Source organism: Myotis yumanensis, unplaced genomic scaffold, assembly GCF_028538775.1.
Source record: "Myotis yumanensis isolate MYYU_CA2020_CCGP unplaced genomic scaffold, mMyoYum1.0.hap1 SCAF_1, whole genome shotgun sequence".
Classification (NCBI taxonomy): domain Eukaryota; kingdom Metazoa; phylum Chordata; class Mammalia; order Chiroptera; family Vespertilionidae; genus Myotis; species Myotis yumanensis.
Genome location: NW_027223752.1, coordinates 9,453,899 through 9,476,296, shown reverse-complemented (window position 1 = coordinate 9,476,296; position 22,398 = coordinate 9,453,899). Strand labels below are relative to the sequence as shown.

The window sequence follows — 22,398 nt, the reverse complement described above, 5'->3', positions numbered from 1 at the left end:
GTTCCTCCACTTCTCCACAACACTCGGTGCAAGCAGTCTTTTTAATTAAATTAAATTAAATTATTTATTTTTATTGATTTCAGAGAGGAAGGGGAAGAGAAAGAGAGATAGAAACATCAATGATGAGAGAGAATCATTGATCGGCTGCCTCCTGCACGCCCCCTACTGGGGATTGAGCCTGCAAGCCGGGCATGTGTCCTTGACGGGACTCAAACCCGGGACCCTCCAGTCCGCAGGCTGACGCTCTATCTCTAGCCAAACCAGCGAGGGCCAGTCTTTTTAATGGTCGACATTCTGCTAGTCGTGGGTGGGATCTCCCTACACAGTGCAGGCCCGGTTGCCTTTCTCAGTTAGAAGGCGAGGCAGGGCCAGAGCCCCTGTGGTTCTCCGCGGGCACCTTGCACTGTCCTCTGCTGCTACCGGAGCGGCTGTGGGGACACAAGGTGGCCTCCCAAGGACCTACGGGACTTGCGATTCGGGCTCAGGGCATTCGAGGCTCAGCTCTCACTGAGCTCTTGGCCTCAGAATCCTGGCCCCGTGTGCCCTCCAGGCACCCTTATAACTGGCACTCGTGCCTCAGGAATCAGATCGCTCACGGGGATGCCAGGATGAGGTGGCTGAGTGGCCAGGGAAGGTCCGGGCCTGATCTAGAACTTCATCTAACCACCAGCCCGAAGCACCTGTCCTGGAGCCGGAAGCCAAGAGGACTGGGAGCCAGGGCGGAGGGGCGTGGCTTCTTCAGAGAAGAAGCTCAGGCCCGGACTTTCCCTGGCCACTCATGGGGCACAACAGCAGCTGAGCGCCTCTCAGACTCCAGGCTGGAAGGTCTTGGGCAGGTGGACGAGGCTGAGGACAGCAGGTTGAGAGCTGGACTGACCTAGGTCTCTGTCAGGGGAGGGTCTGGGATCCAGCCCACGGTGGCCCAGGATTCTCTCTGCCCGCTCCTGTAGGGTCTGCAGCAGCGGTTCTCAACCTGTGGGTCGCGACCCTTTTGGGGGTCGAACGACCCTTTCACAGGGGTCGCCTAAGACCATCGGAAAACACATATATAATTACATATTTTTTTGTGATTAATCACTATGCTGTAATTATGTTCAATTTGTAACAATGAAAATACATCCTGCATAGCAGATATTTACATGACGATTCATCACAGTAGCAAAATTACAGTTATGAAGTAGCAACGAAAATAATTTTATGGTTGGGGGTCACCACAACATGAGAAACTGTATTAAAGGGCCTCGGCATTAGGAAGGTTGAGAACCCCTGGTCTGGGGGCAGGAGAAACCAGGAACCCAGACTGCTGAGTGAGCTGGGGAGCGGGGAGAGGGTGGGAGGACAGCCTGTTCTTTGGGGGAGAGGCTGCTCAGCTAATTGGCTAAGATCGGGAGAGAAGAGTCCCCAGCATTGCCTTGCAGGCCCCAGACATAGGGGCTCCCTGGCCTCCTTGTAGGCCGAGCTCCCCAAACTCCCCCTGCCTGCACCCCTGCCCCCAGCTGGGCCGGCTGGCGAGGGGCAGTACCTGAGGCTGAGGGATCAGCTCTCCACCTGCCCCTCTGTGCAGAGCAGACCCAGCCCAGCCTCAGCTCTCCAGGGCCCTCCTTCAACACCCCTTCCCCCAGGGCTCAGCTCTGCAGGGCACTAGATACAGCTGTGGGAGCTGGATCACCTTGAACATCAGACACTCGATCCCAAAGGAAACCACATCCTAAAGTTACTGTGAGCAGGTCGGTGCTGACCTGACTCAGCACTCATTCTGGGCCAGGCCTGTGTCCAAACACCCGACTCACCGCGGCTTCATGAGCCGTCACAGAGCCCGGGAGGCAGGTACTATCATAAACATCCCCATTCTACAGATGGGAAAGCTGAGGCTCTCCCAGAAGTTGAGGGGCCCAGCTCTGCTGATGCTGAAGTTGAAGAAGGTAGCTCATTAGTCAGTCAGTGAACTACAAATGGAACCACATGAACCAAATGCCCCACCAGAGGACAGAGAGGGGGGCGGTGGGGAGAGGGAGCTGTGACAGCCACCTGAGACACCCCATATGGTGAGCACCCAGGAACTTTCCCTTTTGTTATCAGCACCCCTGAGCCACCCCAGACACAGCAAGCGCTACAGATGTCAGTGACTGAGTTTTCTCAGTTAAATTCATAGAAATCACACAAGGAATTATTTCGGCCACTTTGTGGAATAGGAAACAGAGGCTCAGAAAGGTTAAGTGACTTTTGCAGGTGACGCCGCAGTACTCGGCAGAGCCGGGACCCACACCTTGGTCTCCTGAGGCCACAGCGCAGCTCTTTCCATCATCACAAGCTGCTCCCGCCAGCTGGAGGGGCTCTGGGGGCCAGGAGGGCCCTGACGTCACCTGAAGACTCTTCTCTGGGGGCCCTACAAGCAGCTTTTGGGGGCCCATCGGGTTGAGAGCTTAGGGCCTGGAAAGGGGGCTGTCTCTCCTGGGAGTGAGGCCGCTGTGCGCCCCTGTGGGAATATGGCTGCGGGACGCAGGAAGGAGGGGAGGCACGGGAAGGCTCCTTGCATTTCAGTTTGGTCCAGGCTGGCCCTTCTTTCCAACCTGCTCTGCCTCACGTCTCCAGTGAGCCAGCCTCGTGTCCAGGGCCTGGTGCCCAAGGCACCCTCCCCCATTTCTCCCACCGGCCTCCCGGGCTGGGGCCCACTGAGCCCTCGTCCACCCACAAAGGCCTGTAAACAGCTTTATTAGATTAAACCAAACATCTGCCAAAGAAGAAAAGCAAAACCTTAATTGGAGGCCCCCGGAGATGTTTGCAGAGACAGGTGGGAGCGGGCCTAATGCAATCACCGCGCACTGGCCTCCGCGCAGACCTCGCAGATAAACAACAGCATTGCCCAGCAACCGGCCTTTGCCACCTGGAGGCCGATAAGCGGCTGGAGGAGCTGAGTGTTTGGAAAACAGGGTTTTGTAAGCGGGCCGAGGGCGTGTTGACTCTGCTGTCCAGGGCCCTGGCTCCCCCATCAGATAAGCAGCTGCCGCTTTCCCTGCGGGACAGGAAGAAAGCGGCTCCCGGGCCCCCCTGCAGGGCCCCCCATGGAGATGTCACTCCTGGGATCTGGTGCTCACCCAAGGGGCGTTCCTGGCCCCTGGACAGGCGGGGGCACGGCTTCTCCTAGTTCAGAAGCCTCTCTGCAGGCCCCGGGACGGGTGGGCGTTGGGGCAGCTGGGAGCTAGCTGGGCCTGCGGGCACCTCCATAAAATGCCTTTGAGGGTCCCACCATCCCCATCCTCTGCTGCCCCTCTTCTCACAATGACTCCCGTTTCTCAGATTCAAAGCCCAGATCCTCCCCAGTCCAGGAGGCCCTGCACAATCCGGCCTAGTCCTGCCTCGCCCACCACCACCCGCGCCCCCGCTTCCAGCCGCCCGGGCTTTGGTGCTGCCTCAAACCTGCCAGGTTTACTCCAGCCCCAGGGCCTTTGCTCTGGCTCTTCTTCTGCCTGGATGGTCTTCTCCCAGATCCCCACAGGGCTCCCTCCCTCGAGTCCTTCGCGTCCGCACTTAAGCTATGGTCTCAGCGAGGCCTCTCCTGCCCACCTGCTTGATGGGGCCACACCCTCCCGCCCGACTCTCCCCAAGCCCCTTACCCTGCTCTGCTCTTCTTCTTCTTTAATTAATTTTTTAGAGAGAGAAGAAGTAAGAGGGAGAGAGGGAAACACGGATGCGAGAGCAAAACATCCATCAGCTGCCTCCTGCACACCCGCTACCGGGGATCAAGCCCGCAACCCGGGCATGTGCCCTGACCAGGAAACGAACCAGCGCCCTTTCGGTGCAGGATGGCACCCAACCAACTGAGCCACAGCGGCCAGGGCTGCTCCTTCTGTTTCCACAGCATCGCCAGCTCCTGAGCACAAACTCACTGTTGTTTATCGCCCGTCTCCCAGCCTAGAGTCCAAGCCCCAAGAAGCTCTTTCCCAAGCATCCAGACAGAGCTTGGAGCACAGCAGGTGCTCAGTAAGTGTTTGTTGAATGGGGGAATGCCTCCCTTCCCGGCCCCAACAGCTCTGGGAGAGCAGGTGGAAAGAGGCTGGGCCAGAGAGGCCATCGTGCGACTGCCTGCAGAGGGCGCCCCGCAAGGTCACTGGCACCCAGGAAAGGCCCCGGGCGGCCGTCCCCCGCCACCCAAAATTAAAATTAAAAAAAAAAAGAACAATCAAGCCCAGAGTCGGGAGTGGAGGGAAAGCTATCAAGGCCTGAGACGGGGTGAGTGAGGCGTGAAGGGCACTGAGCTCCGTGTGGCTGCAGGACTGAGGACCATCAGGGGCTCAGGGCACGGTCAGACCCTCACCCCAGAGCCCCTGGGGGTCAGCATCTGGGCTCGGGTTCCTTGAGTCAACGATGCGAGTGGACAGGGTTCATAAGGAATTTCTGGGTAGAGAAGCAGGGAAGGAGCTGGGGTGGAGGGCGGGGGGAGGAAGAGTGAGGAGGGAAGGGAGCCAACAGGCGTGCTTTCGCCACGGTGTGCTCTCTCCAGGATGAAACCTGCAGGTTTGGGTGGGTTGGAGCCAGCGCTGCCTGGGGATTGGAAATAAATAGTGCCTGGCACTGTCCCTTTCCTTCCACGTAGTGACAAGGGGCCTACGCACACTCCCACCGTCAGCACCCACTCACCGGCCACCCTCCACACCAGTGTTGCTACTTGTTGTCAGAACTGCTCGCTACCCTGACTGGCCATTTCCCTGTTTCAATCGGGGTTCAGTTCAGAAAACAGGATATTAAGTGGCTTTCAGAATCACGGGAAGAACTGAAGAAGCCGACTCTAAAGGGTGTTTCCAGAAACCACTCGCAAAACCACGTCAGAACTGCGCTGCCACGGGAGCTGCGGGAAGCTGGCGCCACGGCGGTCCCCAGAGCCACCCACCCTGTGCCATCCACACCCCACATGGCAACAGGGTGGCTCTGCATTCTCTCTCTCTCTCTCTCTGTCTCTCTTTCTCTCTCTCTCTCTCTCTCTCCACACACAACTCCAAATCCAGTTCCTGCTCCTCTGATTGGTAGAACCTAAATCACAACCGGGTCCTTAGCTGCAAGGACGTCTGGGAAATGTAGTTTTCAGCTTTCCTATTTCTGCCCACAAGAGAGTTGGGATGAAGGTGGAGCCGACTAACCCACATGCCCTCCGCACACTCAATGCAAAGAGCTCCTGACTTTGCTTTCTCCCATCTCCTCCTCTCAGTGAGCTATGCTCCAGCTCCACCACCCACCCAGCTCAATGCTTCATGTGACATACAAAACCAAGGCAGTATATATAATATATATATATCTCGATAACCATATGTCGTGTGCATGGATCAAAGTTTGGCAGCAGATCTTGGGGAACCAGTGGGCAGTGCGAAGGTTGGGGCCTGCTGGTCCCTTGGCATGCTAGCATGACTGCAAGATGGGCAGCTAAGCCATCTGCAGAGCAGACCATACTCCTCTCTGATTCCCTCCTACTGCAGAAGGAATTCTGAGTTAGCCACGCCTTGGCTTTCTTTCCCAGGCCTTTGCGTTTCAGTAGGAGTGATTCCCCGTAAGGAAATTTGGCGGGGGGGGGGGGGGGGGGGGGGGGGGAGGGGCGGGGCGTGGGGGGAGCAAGGACCTGACCATGTGCTCCAAACGAGAGGTCCTTGCGGCAACCAGAGGCAGCTCCAGAAAGTCAAGGTAAGAGGAGTGTGGGGGCAGCAACCTGAAAAGCAATGGGGCTGGATAATGTCCCAAGTTCTTACATATACCAAGCAAGGATGTGGCTTATTGGAGATGGCAGGTGTAGGCTTAGAGTAATAAAAATAGCTTTTCTCCACACTTCATCCACCTGAGTAAGGCTGGAAAACACATGAACTGTCTTTCTCAGAATGAGAAGCCCCCCAAACCCTGTAGGTAGTAGTTTTTGGTGGGGGGTGCTGATGGAGACCTCTGGGCCTGGGAAGGGGAGTGTGGAGGGACACAAGACAGATGACTGGCCCCCGGACCCCACCATTTCCCAGCTGTGTGACCCTGGGAGAGTTACTCCATCTCTCTGAGGTGTGGCTTCTGTGTATGACAAACAGAAATGTTAATAACTTAGCCATAGGCTTGTCGTAAACATGAAATGAAGTATCACGTCTAGAGCGCTGTAGCAGAGGTCAGAGCCCCACCGAGGCCCCGGGCCACCTGAGAGGTCACCTGTAGACAGGGCCCACACACACCCACAGCTTCCAGTGTTCTCTGGCCCTGGGAGTTAGCTTGGCCCTTTCCCAGAGCAGAGCAGAGCAGAGTGCTGGTAAATCAAGCCTCCAGGAGAGACCCCCAGTGAAGGGAAGTACTCAGCTTGCTCACCCCATTGGCACAATTCTGAGGTGCTGCCCTCAGAGGTGACTCAATCACCAACACAACCTCCAATGGCTTTTCTTTTCCTTGTCCTACTTCCTTATTGTGCTTCCTGGAATCACTTCCAAATGAACTCGTTGCACCCCCAAATCCTTGTCTTGGCACCTGCTTTTGGGGAACGCAAACAAAGACAAGAATCGGACCCAGTGCCTGGCTCCTTACAATGTGCCCATCAACAGCTCCATAGACGGTTCCCCATCAGAACCATACAACAGAGATTATCTGAGAGGCAACTTCGTCAATTCTCCCAAGGGAGGTGCATAGTGAGTGCCATCTAGATGCATGCAGGAGACATTAGTTCATTACCTATGCTGAGTGCCTTAGGGCATCTGGGCTTCATCCTCTTGCAGAACGCCACCTGTGAACAGTGCAATGATGGCACTTCTCTCATAGGGCCGATGCAAACTCTCAGAACAGTGCCAGGGTCACAGTAAGTTTTCCACGAGGTTAGTTACTGTCATCATCCCATGGGTTGTGGAGGAGAGAGTGGTCATTGTCCTCCAGTATCCCCCTCCTTTAGTAATCAGAACCACCCCAGTGGCTGCCCTGCCTCCCTTACAACTGTGTGTGTCCCGTGCCTGAGTGCTAACCCACGGGGGAAGCGATACATGCAAGTTCTGCATCAGGTCCTTACAAAGAAGCTGCTTGGCCTCCATCCACCCCTTATCCCTACGTGATGATGGTAAATGGTGGCGACTAGAGTAGCTGCCTTGGTATCAAAGATGGCAGTCTCCTGTGGAGCCACCCCATGAGCGAGTCTCACTGTTCACTTCGTGGCTGCTGTGTGGCAGAGAAATAAGACCCATCTTATCCCTCTGTGTTTTAGGGGTTTTTGTTCCAGAAGCTTATCCTTACCTAACTGGTCCAGCCCAAAGATGGGGTCAAGGGCTGTGACTTTCTTCCTTCTTTTGTTTTCTTTTTCCATTGTGCCCACCATGTGCCCAGCACTATGCCAGGAACCAAAGTCCCAAAATGGAAAGGATGCAGAACTAAGGGAAAAAAGTGTAATGAGATAAAGGCAAATATTTACTCTTTATTTACTTACTAATTTGAGAGAGAAAGCGACATTAATTTGTTGTTCCACTTATTTAAAAATTCATCAGTTGCTTCTTGTACGTGCCCTGATGGGGGATCAAACTGGCAACATTGGTATAGCAGAACGATGCTCTAACCCAGTGGTCGGCAAACTCATTAGTCAACAGAGCCAAATATCAACAGTACAACGACTGAAATTTCTTTTGAGAGCCAAATTTTTTAAACTTAAACTATATAGGTAGGTACATAGTTATAAATTTAATTAGGGTGCTCCTAAGGCTTAGGAAGAGCCACACTCAAGGGGCCAAAGAGCCGCATGTGGCTCGCGAGCCGCAGTTTGCCGACCACTGCTAACCAACTGAGCTACCTGGTCAGGGCCTAAAGGCAAATGTTTTCAATCTTCTGTGATAAATGCTCAAAGAAGTGTTGTGGGGGCAAGAAAAGGAAGCAGTTACCTCAGGACTGAAAAAGTATGGAAGTGTGGCCAGGCCACAGGGGAGGGAGTGGGATGGTAATGGGGAGCCTTCCAAGGAGAGGGAACGGCATGTGAGGACTCATGAGACAGCGGGACCCATGGGGCATTTGGGCAAGACAAGCTCCACGTCCAACTTTCCCATTCACTTGCCATGGTGCTCACTTCAACTTCCTGGGTCTCTGCAGTTTGAAAATTTGCAAAGAAGAATCAAATCCCTGTCTGATATAGGCCCAGGGGTGCTGTAAGGCATCAGCGATGGACCATTCTGAAGAGCTATGACACACAGTGCAAATGCTAGTGAGTGGCAATGTCACTTACAAAGCCTGGTTTGGGACATTTTTGCTGGCTGATTGTGCTTCGTCTCCTGAGAAACAGGGTCAGGCTCCTGGAGAACAGGCGTTCCTGGAGGCTGGCAGCGGCTCTGGAAGTTCCCACGAGGAAGGCCCACTCCCTTGGAAAGTGGTTCAGCTTTCTTCACGGCAGTTGGGCAGTGACTATCCAGCGCCTTAAACATGTGGCCGAGCACGAGGGCTTGAGGGCAGAGAGAAACAAACCAGGGAACCAACGTTACACAAAACACTCGGGTTTTGAGAACACTCGGAAGAGGCGAGAGCTGTTCTCAAACACAGGATGGGTTACAGCGGCAAGAAGGTGGTCCTAAGGGGTCGATCAGGGCTACTGAGCAGAAGTTACAAGGTCTCTCACCACCCCCCCAGGAGAGCTGGGTTGAACTACCACTCAGTATATTCAACATTATCCATTAAATGCGCTTCTCTGTGCCAGGTGCCATGCTGAGCACTGTATAAGCCAGGGGTCCTCAAACTTTTTAAACAGGGGCCAGTTCACTGTCCCTCAGACCGTTGGAGGGCCGGACTATAGTTTAAAAAAAAACGATGAACAAATTCCTATGCACACTGCACATATCTTATTTTGAAGTAAAAAAACAAAACGGGAACAAATACACTATTTGTATTTGCATGTGGCCCGCAGGCCGTAGTTTGAGGACCCCTGGTATAAGCAATGCAGACAAAATGTTATTCAAACAAATGTATAGATATCTGGTACAATGACAAGTCATGAAGGCACACTATTGGGTTGCCAGAGAGAGAGGCCCTACTCAGACAGGGGTCCTGAAGCCTGGTGGAGGAAGGATGGCGTGCTGTGCGAGGACTGGCAGGGACCTCGGCTCACAGTGGAGGAGCACGAGGCCGAGACCAGGAGTCTCTTGCCCAAGACTCACAGCAAGTCGGTGGAGCCTCGAGTGGTGGAGAATCAGCCAAGTCCCCCTGCCAACTCCTGGAAGCCGGATGCCTGCCTCGTAGCCAGACTTACGAGCTGTGAGCAGCGTGGGCCACAGCGGTGAGGATGGGGGTGGAACGAGCTGCGGCCGGACCCCCAGAGGGTGGAGCAAGGGGCAGGGCGGTCCGATGACGTCATTTCCGGGGTGGGGGTATATAAGCGGTAGCGGGCGAGCACGCCTCTGCTGTTGCTACTGCAGTGTCGGAACTCTGTGCAGGGAGGCTGGTGGGTGGACCGACAGACGGACGCACACAGACTCTGCGACCCCCATCCCCGCTCTAGCGCCTGCGGTAGCCCGTCCCGCACCGCCCGTCCAACCACCCCGCGCCCAGGTGCCCACCGTGCTCGGCGTCCCGGGTTCGCCATGCGCTCCGCGGCGGTCCTGGCGCTTCTGCTCTGCGCCGGGCAAGGTGAGCGGAGTGTGGGGGAGAGAGTCCTGGGCGCCCCTCTCGCTCCGGCCCTGCCTGCCCTGCGTCCAGGCTCCGCGCAGCGCCCGCGCCCCTCGGTCCCTCCCCTACGCGCGTTGAGTTTCAGCACCGCGGACAGCGCCCCGCCTCCCTCCGGACCCAGCTAAGTGGCCTGGGCCCAGAGCCCGCAGACCCGGCTCTTCGCTCTTCGGGCTGGACTCCCACTCCGCGAGGCAGGCACCCGGGTGCCCCCGCCCCGTACCTGGGCTGGGCGTCCGGGCTGCATCCGGCTCCGCGCCCGGCCTGGCCAAGGTCACCGGGGGGAGATGGGAGGGCTGCCGCGGGCTCTGCCTCTCTCCCTCTTCCATCCTCCCGCTCTCCGTCTTCCTGCCCTTGACTTCTTCCTCTCAGCGTCATCTCACACTCCTCCTCCTCCATCTCTTTTCCCTCGCCACCTCTCCCTGCATTCTCCTCCCGCCCCAAGCCCTTCAGCCCTGAGCCTTGTTTTCACACTTGCCTTCAGCTCCCACACCCCATTCAGAGCAGCTTTCCCAAAGGGAAGGGCTAAGGCTCTCAGGGCAGCCTCTGGGAGACACCCTCATGGGGCAGCTGCCAGGGAAGGGAAACAAAATCAGCCCCAGCGTCTCATTTGGGTGGGGGCAGTTGTAAGGGGGAGCAAAGGGGTGACTGGGCCCCTGAGGAACCTGGCCAAGAAGGACTGGCTCTCCCCTCAGAACAGAGGAGTGACCCCAGCTCTCTCTCTTTCTTCCCAGTCACTGCCCTCCCTGTGAACAGCCCGATGAATAAAAGGGACACCGAGGTAAGAAGGGGTGTGGGGACGCCCCAGGAGGGGGTAGGAGGCTCCAGGGAGCACCTTACAGCCAGTTCTTGGGCAGCTGCAGAAGTGAGTTGGCAGAAAGCCAAGAGCCAGCACTGCGGCTGCTGAGCCTGGGGACAGCCTGCAAAAGAAGATATCAAAGACTGCCCCATGGCCCTGCCGCCCCCAGCTTCCTCGGAGCTGAGTCTGCAGCCCAATGGGGCCCGCCGTGTCTTGCCTGTTGGGCTGGGGTGCCAGACTCACCCTCAAACATCCCGAATCTGGCAGACCCACCGAGGGCTGCTGGGGGTGGCTTCTCTGTTCTGTGGTTGTGGTTGTCTACAGACATGGGGGAGCCAGGTCTTCACCTCCCCCTTTCTTTTCCCCTCCCCCCAGGGCTCTGCCAGCAACACACCCCACCCCACAGGCACTCAAGCCATGGCTCTCCCAAAGGGCCACAATGAAAACATTCTTGGTTATGGCTTCTGCACCCCGGGTCCCAGCCAGTTAGGGCTGATGGTGGATGTCACTCAGGAAAGAGACTTAGGAGACGTTGATGGAGGCTCTGTAGCCAGCAAGAGACACTTGGTGTTGGGTGTACACTTGGAATTCATTCATGTCTGAGCTGGGGCTGTTGTCCAGGCTCTCGTGCTCACGGATACCTCCACCTGAGAGTCGGTACATGTCTGCTTCCCACCTTTCCAGGAGCTGTTGTCTTCCATTCCAGGGAGGTGATGGTTAGAACACAAAGCATCCATTTGCTCAATCGTGTTTCCTGTTCTTCAGTGGCAGAAGGGCCTGCAGTAAACCTCTACCACTCATTGTAGCTGTGAGGTTTTGGGGAAATCCCTTAACGTCCTTTCCCATCTGTAATAATATTTCCCTTGTGGGGAGTTGTGAGGAGTAGGAATCAGAGGTGAGGTACCTGGCACACAGTAGGTCCTCAGTAAATGGGCGCTGTTATTTCTAGAGCTCCGCTTCTTAATCTCCCCACGGTTTCTGGGATCCAGACCCAGTTTCTCTCTCTCAGAGTCTGTTCTCACGATCTCTTGGTTATCTGCTATTCCCAGTGCAAGGTCTGGGGTTGCAGGGACATGCAAGGCACCAGCTGAAGGGCCCTCCTTGCCAGGTCCCTCCTGGGAGACATTCAGGTCACTGTATTGTACTCAGGAGCCTGAGGTCAGGGGCACCAGAACAGCTGATAAAGACCTGAATGTTCCATCCCCAGGATGCTGACAGCTGTACAGCCTGTTTGCCAGCTTGCCGCCCTGGATCCTTGGACAGGTTGCCTTGGTATCCCGTAGACACAGCCTTCCACTCCCTCTCTCCCAACCAGCATTGCCTGACTGACACCTCCTGGCGCCCCCCCCCCCCCCCCCCCCCCCCCCGCCGCTCTAGCCAGCTGAAGCAGGTTGGGAGTTGTATATCTCTCCCTGAGTGTGTGTGTGGCACTTCACGCTTTAAAAATATATATATATATTTTATTGATTTTTTACAGAGAGGAAGAGAGAGGGATAGAGAGTTAGAAACATCGATGAGAGAGAAACATCGATCAGCTGCCTCCTGCACACCTCCTACTGGGGATGTGCCCGCAACCAAGGTACATGCCCTTGACCGAAATCGAACCTGGGACCCTTGAGTCCGCAGGCCGACGCTCTATCCACTGAGCCAAACCGGTTAGGGCGGCACTTCACGCTTTATAGAGTGTTTTCCCGTCGGTGCCTTGTCACCCTGGGAGGGGAGTTGGGAGGTTCTTCTCTCTCCCACTTCACAAGTGAGGAAACTGAGGCTCAGAGAAGTCGTTCCCAAGGTAACAGCGAGGATACCACACTAGAGTTGGTACCATCCTCCACTATGCATTTATCAGGTGCCCAGTTATCCACAGCACCTTTCAGAGAGAGAGAGGGCTGCCGTTGGCCTGGGATGGGCACCAGAGACAGCCAATGTGTGCCCACCTCCAGCCAGCAGACTCATCCCTGGGTGAATGTGGAGCCAGACCATGAGGCTGTCACTCCCTGCGTGTGACAGCACTGCGGATGTTGGGGGACAGTCGTCCAAGTCCTGTTTCCAGCCAGGGTAGAGCCAGGGAAGGTCTCTGTTCTCCTCTGGGTGGTCCAGAAAGGCTCCCTGGACATGGCTGGTTGTTTGGGCATCTGCAAGACTGAGATACTGTTGCAGAACAGATGTCTGATGCCCGGGAGCAGCTTCCCCATCATTAGAGAAACCCCTGGAGATGAGAAGGCCCCAGGTACCCACCCCCCTTAGAGGGGCACCTGCTGGCCCGGGGATTGGAGTGCCTGGCGCCCAAGTACCATGTAAGGGTTTTCTCTTATCATGACTATTGTTGTCTGAGAAGGCAGAGCTGTGCCCCTGAGCCAGGCCGCCATGGACTCTCGAAGACAAGAGTTTGCTTGTCTTCATTAGAAATGCCCTCATTAGAAATCTTCCCTGGAGCCTTAGGGGCTGAGTCCCATGCCCCAACCCACCCCAGCCGCCCCACTGTCTTTCCAGGTGATGAAGTGCATCGTGGAGGTCATCTCTGACACGCTCTCCAAGCCCAGCCCCATGCCTGTGAGCCAGGAGTGCTTTGAGACACTCCGAGGAGGTATGGGCCAGGCTGGGGGGAGGGGCTGCTGCCTGCTGGGCTGGAAGGCTAGGACAGGGGTGTGTGGCTCTTGATGGAATTCAGTGATTTAACTCAACTGTCCCTGACAGTGCCAGCCTCGCCCAGGCCCGTGCTGCAGCCTGAGTGGTACAGGGAGATGAAGGCGGTCTGGGCCCTGTACTCCTGGAGCGTACAGACGGGCAGAGGGACAAATAGGAACACAGTTAGGACTCTGAGCAGAATGAAACCAGGGCTGGAACAGCAACCACCAGAACGCGAGCTCCCTGCGGACAAGGATTTTGTGTGCTGTATCCCCTGTGCCAAGAACAGCTGCTGGCACCTGGGAGACATCTTATAGATATGTGATGAAAAAAGGAGCATTGCGGGTGGGCATGAGGGGAAAGCTTTGCTAAGCAGGCAGTCAAGTTTTGAGCAGCTGTTGGATGGAGCCAACATTAGCATTGGGGTTGGCAGTGAAGAGAAAAGTTGGAAAGCAATAGGTAGAAAAATGAAGAAAGGGCACTCGGGGGGATCGGCCAGCGCGAGCCCAGGCGTGGAGGCGGGTACCCCCCTCGGCACTGCCCTCCCCTGGCCAGGGTCTGGGTGCTTTCTGCTGGTAGAAGACTGATCGGCACCTGGGAGAGGGGGTCATTTCAAAAGTGTTATCGAAGGCCCAATCTTGCCGCTGCCACCCAGGCGTTGAGTTTCCAGAGTGAAGTCCCTGTGCTCAGCTGAAACTGTCGATGGCAATCTCTCCCTCGGCTGCCCTCTGGCCGCAGCCCATAACACCCTCCTTCCTTGCAGATGAGCGGATCCTCTCAATCCTGCGACACCAGAACTTGCTGAAAGAGCTCCAAGACCTTGCTCTCCAAGGTACGTCCAGCCACCGCGCAGGCATCTGGGTCAATTCCAGCGACTGGGAGTCAGGAAGTCAGGGCGGAAGGTCCTGTTTCTCTCTGGTCCGCAGCTGTTTCTGATTGGAACGGTGGGGTCCTCCATGCCACCTGGTCAAGTCGGCCGCAATATAGTGGGAGAGATCAAGCCCAGAGAGGTTGAGAGTCTTGCCCATGGTCACACAGTGAGATAGGGACATGCCAAGACCAGAGACCTCTCTCCTAATACCGCCCAGTCTCTGCAGTTCAGCCGTACTTTCGAGATTGGGTGGCAAAGAGGATCTCTTTCCTCTGGGCACACTTCCTTGCCCACAACCACTGGGCCAGGCTCCTATGGCCATTCCAGAAGCTCCCATCCTGGGGGAAACATCAGTGCCAGCTGCAGAGTAGGTCTGGGCAAGGGGCCACGGTCAGGAACCGGGCACAGGAGGGGACAGTCCCAGGCCGCAGCCTCAGGCTGATGCAGGGAGCGGGGGTCTGTGGCTCATGGCAGGAGCTGCCAGCCCCGGGCTGGGACTTGGGCATGTGTTTGGCTTTCTCCTAAGTGTCTGGACTCAGGGGTCCAGGGTGAGCAGGGTCTGCCTGAACCAAGAGCCCCCATGAGGGTAACCGTCACCGTTGTCACCTGCTGCAGGGTTCCCTAGCTCCCAGCCAGGTCCTGAGGGGCCCGCTCTTTGCCTCCGCCCCTGGGACCCTCTGCTCCATCTGAGTCTTGGCTGCTCTGTGAGGCAGCAGGCAGGCTTGATCTCATTTCCTGGGTGAGAAACTGAGTCTGGAGGTGGTATAGCCACCAGCTGGGCCCCAGCTGGGAGGGGACAGGGGCAGCCAATCCTCTCCGCCTCTCGCTGGGCCGGCCTGGAACGTGCTGTGCCCAGTGCACAGATGAGCAAATGGAGGCCTTCCCTTTCACAGACAGATGTGCCCGCTCAGACCAAATGGGACTTTTTTCTCCCACCAGGTGCCAAGGAGAGGGCACGCCAGCAGAAGAAACACGGCAGCTTTGAGGATGAACTCTCAGAGGTCCTTGGGCAGCAGAACGACCAGGCCGCGCTGAAGGGTCAGTGCTGGCCAGTCCGGCCAGAGAGCGGGGGAGGGAGGGAGGGGATAGTGACAGCAGCCATGGCAGATGGAGGGTCCCGGAGGCAGGAGCCCTCCTTGACGCCCTGGACGGTGGCCAAGTGCAGGAGGATCCCAGAGGAGTAGATTCGAAACACTGAATGAACCTGGATCTGCTCTCTACTCCTCACTTGAGGATATGTTCACCATTGATTTCTCTCTTTTTTTGGAAGAGGAAGGGAGAGAGAGAGAGACCAGGAATTGAACCCCAAAACCTGGGAATATGCTCTGACCGAGAAGCAAACCCACCACCTTTCAGTGTATGGGACAACGGTCCAACCAAATGAATCATCTTTCTTGAAAACAGAGCGCTTTTAGGGGTCAGAGAGATCCCAGTGTAGGTCAAGGGGATTCTCTGACTCATCCTCCTACCTGCAAACACCCACACACTGCCCCACCAGGCCCTGCCCTTTGCATGCGGAAGGCGGTGAATAAGGCCGGTTTCCAGGAGCCGGGTTCTCAGGGGCCTTCCCTCGGAAAGCCTGCTGGTGGGGGCATCTCCCCAGCGGCTGCTGGCTTGGGGCATCGCATGGACTCCCACATGCGAAAGAGTGACCGATGGCTCTGGATGCCAGCCATGGGCTGTGGGAGGGGCAGTAGTGTGTGTGTGTGTGTGTGTGTGTGTGTCTGGAAGCTTCAATAAGGGAAGCAGCCCCGCGTCAGCGCAAAGAGCACCCCGTACTGTACTCGGCCCCGGGAGGCTGGGACTGACAGGAGGCTCAGCTCTGCCGCCACGGACCTCAGGAGCACGGCCAGGCCTCCTCACCTCTCTGAGGATCAGTGTGAGTTTCTGTAAGCAGCGTGGGAGCACTTACGCCAGGAGTCCTGGCGCCAGATGGTGGGATGGACGAGGTCCTGCTTGTGCAACGGTAGCCATTCCAGTGATGGGCGGGGCTTCTGCTAGTGAAAGGCTGTCTTCAGAGCAACCACAAGAAAACCCCTCTTGATGAAAACGACAGCTACTGGAGGATGAGCACTTTCACAGGATGCTCAACACAGTCCCCGCGTGGAGGGGACAATGCAGTCACGGTAATGGTGCCTCTTACACAGAGAGGTTAAGGGCCTTGCCCACGATCACACAGCAGTTCAGCTGATGTCCGAATTTTCCATTCAGGCTCTACCTTCTGGGGTCATTTCCGAGGTCTTTATTTTTTTAAATCACCTCCTTCTTTTAAGAGGTAGAATTACAAAGAAACAATTCATTTGTGCTCAGGTGAAAGCCAGACGCCGAGAGGGTAACCCTGATTCCGTCATGGGCGTCTCGGGCTGGACTCGTTGGAATCGAAGGGATACAATGACTAAGATCTGAAACTGGGCTCTGGGGAGACCCTGGGTGCAGCCTGTCCTTGGGGCCCGACTTTGCTCTATTCTTTTTGCAGAAGGGACAGAGGAGACATCCTCCAAGGATGCAGAGAAGAGGGGGCTTTCTAATGAGGTGGAGGAGGATGGTGAAGACACGGACAGACCCGGGCCCCAGGCCTCCACGGAACTTGGGCAGGGGTCCAAGGACGAGGAGGACAACCAGGCCCCCGGGGAGGAGGAGGTCGCCAACACCCACCCCCCAGCCAGCCTCCCCAGCCAGAAACACCCAGATCCTCAGGCCGAGGGGGCCAGCGAGGGCCCCTCCCAGGATCTGGTGGACAGAGAGAAGGGCCAGGGTGCGGAGCCAGGGCAGCAGGCACGGAGAGAAGAGGAGGATGACGATGATGAGGAGGAGGCCGGAGAGAAGGTTATCTCTGAAGAGGAAGGCCCCACCGAAGCATTTGACCCCCACCCAAGCCTTGGCTACAAGGAGGTCCGGAGGGCCGAGAGTACGTATGATGTCTGAGGCCTCGACAAACGTGTAGGAGAGGGGGACGGGGGTCTGTGTATGTGGGGGAAGCCTCATCCATAATCTCATTCCACCTCATGATGTCCATTTTCCAGATGGGAAACTAAGGCTCAGAGAGGGTTAGTCATTTGCCCAAGGTCACACAGCGAATTTGTAGTAAAATCTGAAATTCCAACCCAGGTTTGTCCGACTCCAAACCATGCACCTCCACTATTCCACACAGATCCCTCCCCAACCCAGGAGGCTGGAGGGGCTTTGCAGGGGGGTGGGTAGGCTTTGCAGGGGTGGGTAGGCCTTGCAGGGGGGTGGGTAGGCCTTGCAGGGGAGTGGGTAGGCCTTGCAGGGGGGTGGATAGGCCTTGCAGGGGGGGGTAGGCCTTACAGTGGGGGTGGGTAGGCTTTCAGGGGAGTGGGTAGGCCTTGCAGGGGGGTGGGTAGGCCTTGCAGGGGGAGTGGGTAGGCTTGGCGGGGGGTGGGGGGTAGGCTTTGGGAACAGAGAGACAGCATGACCGATGGGAACAGGCATCTCTGGGACAGTTGTCAGCGTCAACCAGGGTTTAAGAAAGACCTTGGCTCCCCCGTGGGCCTTGTCCAGGTCTTTCCTCCTGCCCGGCGAGGTGCCCCCCAGTCCCGGGCTCCCAGGGTGATGGGGCTGACGGAGAGGCAGGCTCCAGGCAACCCCCTCCTCTCCTTGGGGCTTTGAGAGGGACTGGCAAAGCTGGTGGGAAGATGGCTTTTCCCTCCAGGGAGAATCCTGAGAGGTTGAGCCAGCACCTGGGGTGGGGTCTGTGGTCAGCGGTGGCCAGAGAGGCCCGGGAGTGATGACGATTTCCCCCTCCTCTCCTGCTCTTGTCCGCCACCTGCTCCAGGTTGGTCCAAGGATGGAGCCGGAGAGACTGGGGCTGCGGAAGCCCAGTCCCCCGAGGGGCAGGGGGACCGGGAGCGGTCCCGGCCGGAGGAGGAGATGACAGGGGCCCCTCGGGGCCTCTTCCCGCCGGGGAAGAGCAGGGCGCCGGAGCCGGAGGACGAGCGGCTCTCCAAGGAGTGGGAGGACGCCAAGCGATGGAGCAAAATGGACCAGCTGGCCCAGGAGCTGACGGCGGAGAAGCGACTGGAGGGGGAGGACGAGGACGACCCCGACCGCTCCATGAAGCTCTCCTTCCGCGCCCGGGGCTATGGCTTCGGGGGCCCCGGGCCGCTGCGTCGCGGCTGGAGGCCGTCCTCCCAGGAGGACCCCGAGGGGGGCCTGCCCCCTCAGGTGCGCAGCTACCCAGAGGAGAAGAAGGAGGAGGAGGGCAGCGCCAACCGCAGGCCGGAGGTTGGTACGGGGTGGGCCTCGGGGGGCGGGCCCAGCTGAGGGGGCAGCTGCACCAAGACGTGGAGGCGCTCAGACAGGAGCCCGGAGACACCGCAGGGCCTGGGTTCGAGGCAGGCGGAACGGGGCGGGAGGAAGGGCGTGCCAGGCAGGAAGGCGAGGGAGCCCGCTCATAGGGGCACCCAGCGAAGCTGGCAGACAGGAGGCGAGAGGTGCTTGGGGCAGCGGGCGGAGAGGGGGAAGGTGCTGAACGCCATGCCCTGAGCAGCCGGGGCCTCTGCGGGGGTGGGGGCAGGGCCATGGGAGCTGGAGCTTTGGGTGGAGAGAGCTGGGAAACTAAAGGACCCGCAGGCACTGGCCTGAGGAGGGCCATTCGCTGCCCAGGGGACCCAAGCCCAGGGCACCCTTGGGCCTAGAGCTGGGAGGGCATGAGGACGGGACACTGAGGGGTAGGGGGTGTCCTGGGAAGCCCTGTGGGGATCCAGCCGGGTCCTCTCCCGGACCCCAGGCAGCCCACGCACACTCTCTGCTCCCAGGTCCAGGCAGAGGGGGCGGGGCAGGGCCAGTTGGACCTCCTGCTGGGGGTGAGGGGGAAGCAGGTGGGTGCTGCCTCCTCCTGGCTGTGACCTTGGGCAGGTCCCTCTCCTCTGAACCTCATGGGTACCCCTGGGGGGCAAGGGCTCCTTCCTGCTCACCTCATTGTCACGATCAGAATCCATGTCAGCTTTGAAACCCTGGCTGCGCCCAGGGCTACTTGAGAAGCTCAATGGGGTGCAGGGCTGCAGCCCCACAGGAGGGGGTGTGGGAGCTGAGGTCCCTGGCAGGGCTGGCGACAGCCTTGGAGCTGGAGGAGGCCCCGGGCCCCGGGAAGACCACCCCTCCCAAGTCAGGGCCAGAGGGTGGCCTTCCCTGACTCCTGCTCTGAGTTCGAGGGCACAGTCTCATGGGCATCAGGCCCGGCTTTGGGGCCCTGGAAGCTTCCCGAGGTTGGGGCACCCAGCCGGGCTACACAGTGTGTGCCCTTGAACCACCCTGTCGAGCCCCCTGATTGGGACCAAGGATTGAGGCCGAGCCTAGGCAGGTGGATCGGGCAGTTCCCACAGCCTCAGTCTAGCCCATGTCCTGGGCCCCTGGCCGCTCAGGTAGGAGGCCTGGAGCAGACAGGAACCAGGCCTTGCACAATACTCCTCAGAGCAGCCTGGTACAGTGGCATCACAGTCCCCATGGTACACAGAGGCCTCCGAGGCTCCGAGGCAAAGCCATATGTCCAAGGCCACCTGGCTCGCCACCCCACCTGTCTGCTCGCCACACCCCCCGTCTGCTGGCGGCACGCTCCAGCATGCCGTCCCGGGCCAGTCCCTGCATAACCCTCGGCGTTCTCCCCCAGGACCAGGAGCTGGAGAGCCTGTCGGCCATCGAGGCGGAGCTGGAGAAGGTGGCCCAGCAGCTGCAGGCGCTGCGGCGGGGGTGAGGCGCCGGCTGGCCCCTCCAGCCAGGGCCCCGAGGCCCCTGTGGTCCTGGCTCTGCTGTCCCCTCTGCAGGTCCTGGCCGGCCGACCTGTGTGCTGCTTCCGGTAGGGAGGCAGCCCAGCCCGCCCGTGACCAGGCCAGCCTCCCCCCACCCCCCTTTCTCCTGCTCCGACCCCCAGGCACCCCTCTGCAGGGCAGACCCCCACGACTTCAAACGATGATCCTTTCTCTGAACACAGGAAGCTTTCTAGAAGTTTTCCTTCCACATCAGAGCCATTGGGCACAACTGCAATAACCTCTGACCCCCCGGGGAACGTTGAGCATCCCTGACTGTAACATACCCTGCTCACAACTTACAAAGGAAAATAAATCTGCTCTGGGCTCTCCTGGCTCTTTGAACCTCCCCCTCGTGACTCCGAGTGGGCGGGATGGGCGGGATTCTGGCAAAGGGACGGGGAGGCCCGTTCCCCTGGGGCGACTCCTTTCTGGGCAGCTTCTTAGCCGTGGGGCCTCGGGCAGAGGACTGCCTCCTGAGCATCAGTTGTCCCGTCTTCTGTATAACGGAGTGCTGGCATCACTCAAAGCGTGTGGGGATTAAATCACACATGCAAAGGGGCCGGGTTCCTTCCTCTCCCCCACTTCCCAGCCACACCTGAGCTGGGCCCCCAAAAGGCAGGGTCAGTGGGGAAACGCCTCCGCTGTCCGTGGTGCTGGGTGGAGCACCTGCCACACGGCCACAGGCGCCCTCGGCCTGAGCGCCATCCCTGACCCGCACGGGCACAGGCATCTGGGCGTCTGAAGTTCTTGCACATTTAACGGCTCACGAGGGCTCAGTCTCAGCTTTGAGAATGAGGAGACTGAGGCTCACAGGGTGAGAGACTCTTCCAGGTCACGGGCAAGGGTGACGCCCACAACATTTCACCGTGGGGTGCAGGGTCACACATAAGGATGGATTGGGCGGGTGCGCGGGACCGGTGCGGACCCCTGAGTGTCAGGGCTGTGCGGTGCTCGGCAGACGTCTGAAGTGGCTGCTGTGGGCCTGGCAGCCCTGAGCTCGCAGGTGGACGGACAAGCCCTGACCTCAAGGAGCCACTGCCCAGCGACGGGGGTTTGATGGCTGACTGGAGTTGGCACCCCCAGCCCAGCGAGGGTGCTCCGGCGAGCGTTCCTGGCGCTCTCAGAGCCTCAGTTTCCTCGTCCACCAAGTGGGGTTAACAGGTCCCGGTGGGGATTCGAGAGGCCCAGGCAGACTGGGTCAGAAACCAGGGTGACGCCAACACACGTCACTGGAGGGGCCGGGCAAGTCTGGGCCTCTCGTGCAGCGGGCAAGGGTTTCCGCTAGTCAAGTGTCGAACATCCACTCCCGAGACTTGGTAGCAAATGAGGGAACACCTCGTCCCGGAAGTGACCCATCCCAAAGAGTGGCCGCCTGCGCTGTCATAACCCCAATCCCATGGGCAAACCTGCAACAGAGCCGTGGACAAGGTGCTGTTGGCTTGCACAATATGCTTTTGTATATGACACACATGTCCATATGAGCGTCATGTGCACGGATGTCACATGAGTCAGTGAAAGCCAGCTTGGGGTTCTGGGAAACGCTGCTTGGGAGCAGGGTTGGAGCACGTGGCATTTGTCAAAAAGCACAGGTGTCAGCACCAAAACCAGAACTGCCAGCCTGGTGAGACCCTGCTGCACAAAGCCTTTCGAGAGAGAAGCTGCAGAGGGTCTGCCCCCACCCCCATGACCCTGGGAGAAGGGGTCTGGGCCCCCCTTAGTCCTGGGATAAGGGGTCCGCCCTCTCCCTCCCCCCATGGTCCTGGGAGAAGGGGTCTGGGCCCCCTTAGTCCTGGGAGAAGGGGTTCCGTCCCCCTCTAGCCCGGGGAGAAGGGGTCCGGCTGCCAGGTCGGGGACAGCAGGAAGAGAGAGGAGACCAGTCTGGAAAAGGCCCCTCGTGGTCAGGACGAGGGCCCGGGTGGTACCGTCCTCCAGTGCCCTCTGAACAGCCTGTTGAGGGTGTCCCTGCCTCTGAAGGTCACATCACCTCTGGCTCGGGGTGGGCAGGTGTATGGGACCAGGGCGTGGCCAGGCTGCCGGAAGAGGGAGGCCAGAACTTTTGTCAAGAACCGATGCACTTGTCTGCCTCTGGGTGAGCCATGGTGGGGAGCCTGCTCCCAGCTCTAGGTCTCTGCGGCCCAGGGCCCTTGGGTCGTGACCGAGAAGGGAGCGGGGCTGCCAGGACCTCACCAGGTGAAGGACCTGTTTCTAGGGGGCGGAGAGCAGATGCCAACCCCAGCCAGCCACTCAGTGGCGCTCACGGCCAGCGGCCAGGGTGAGGGCCCGTCTTCCAGGCGAGGACGGAGAACAGCCGCTTTTCCCAGCTGGCGGAAAGCCACAGCCTCCTGCCGGGTCCCTCAGCCCCCCAAGCCCAGCCTCTGGTGCGGACAGCTCTCCCCAGGTTCCCTCCATGAATGCAGGGACGCCAGCTGGGCCTGCCTTCTGCAGGTGACGCCGCTGGCTCCGGGCTCAGCCCCACCCACAGGTGCTGCCAGCCCGGACACCTGCCTGTTGCCGAGGGCGAGGACCCCTCTCGGGGACTCCTGCCTCAGATGGGGCACAAGAACTGGCCCAGGGCACAGGCCTCCCACGTGACCCTCTGACCTACCCAAGGCCTCAGCCAAAAGGTGGCCCTGCCAGTTGCCACCCGATGCTGCAGGGCCACAGCCCCATGTGGTAGAGGCCAGTGACAAGAAGGCCCGAGGGGA

At 58.5% G+C, this 22,398-nt stretch overlaps 1 protein-coding gene across 1 annotated transcript; it reads left to right on the top strand.

The window, feature by feature from the left end:
- The first annotated feature begins 9,355 nt into the window (after positions 1 to 9,355).
- Positions 9,356 to 20,035, top strand: LOC139009326 (chromogranin-A-like). Its single transcript, XM_070413578.1, has 8 exons — positions 9,356 to 9,594; positions 10,365 to 10,411; positions 12,920 to 13,013; positions 13,818 to 13,886; positions 14,865 to 14,963; positions 16,402 to 16,833; positions 17,722 to 18,170; positions 19,555 to 20,035. The coding sequence occupies exons 1-8, from the start codon at positions 9,549 to 9,551 to the stop codon at positions 19,636 to 19,638; spliced, it is 1,320 nt and encodes a 439-aa protein (XP_070269679.1). The 5' UTR covers positions 9,356 to 9,548; the 3' UTR covers positions 19,639 to 20,035.
- Positions 20,036 to 22,398: the final 2,363 nt, after the last annotated feature.

What these genes read in the sequence shown, in the direction of transcription:
- LOC139009326 (XM_070413578.1), top strand. Translation starts at nt 9,549, where the DNA reads ATGCGCTCCGCGGCGGTCCTGGCGCTTCTGCTCTGCGCCGGGCAAG. An exon ending in TCTGCTCTGCGCCGGGCAAG is followed by an intron (nt 9,595 to 10,364) that starts GTGAGCGGAGTG and finishes CTTTCTTCCCAG; the next exon opens with TCACTGCCCTCCCTGTGAAC. An exon ending in CGACCAGGCCGCGCTGAAGG is followed by an intron (nt 14,964 to 16,401) that starts GTCAGTGCTGGC and finishes TTCTTTTTGCAG; the next exon opens with AAGGGACAGAGGAGACATCC.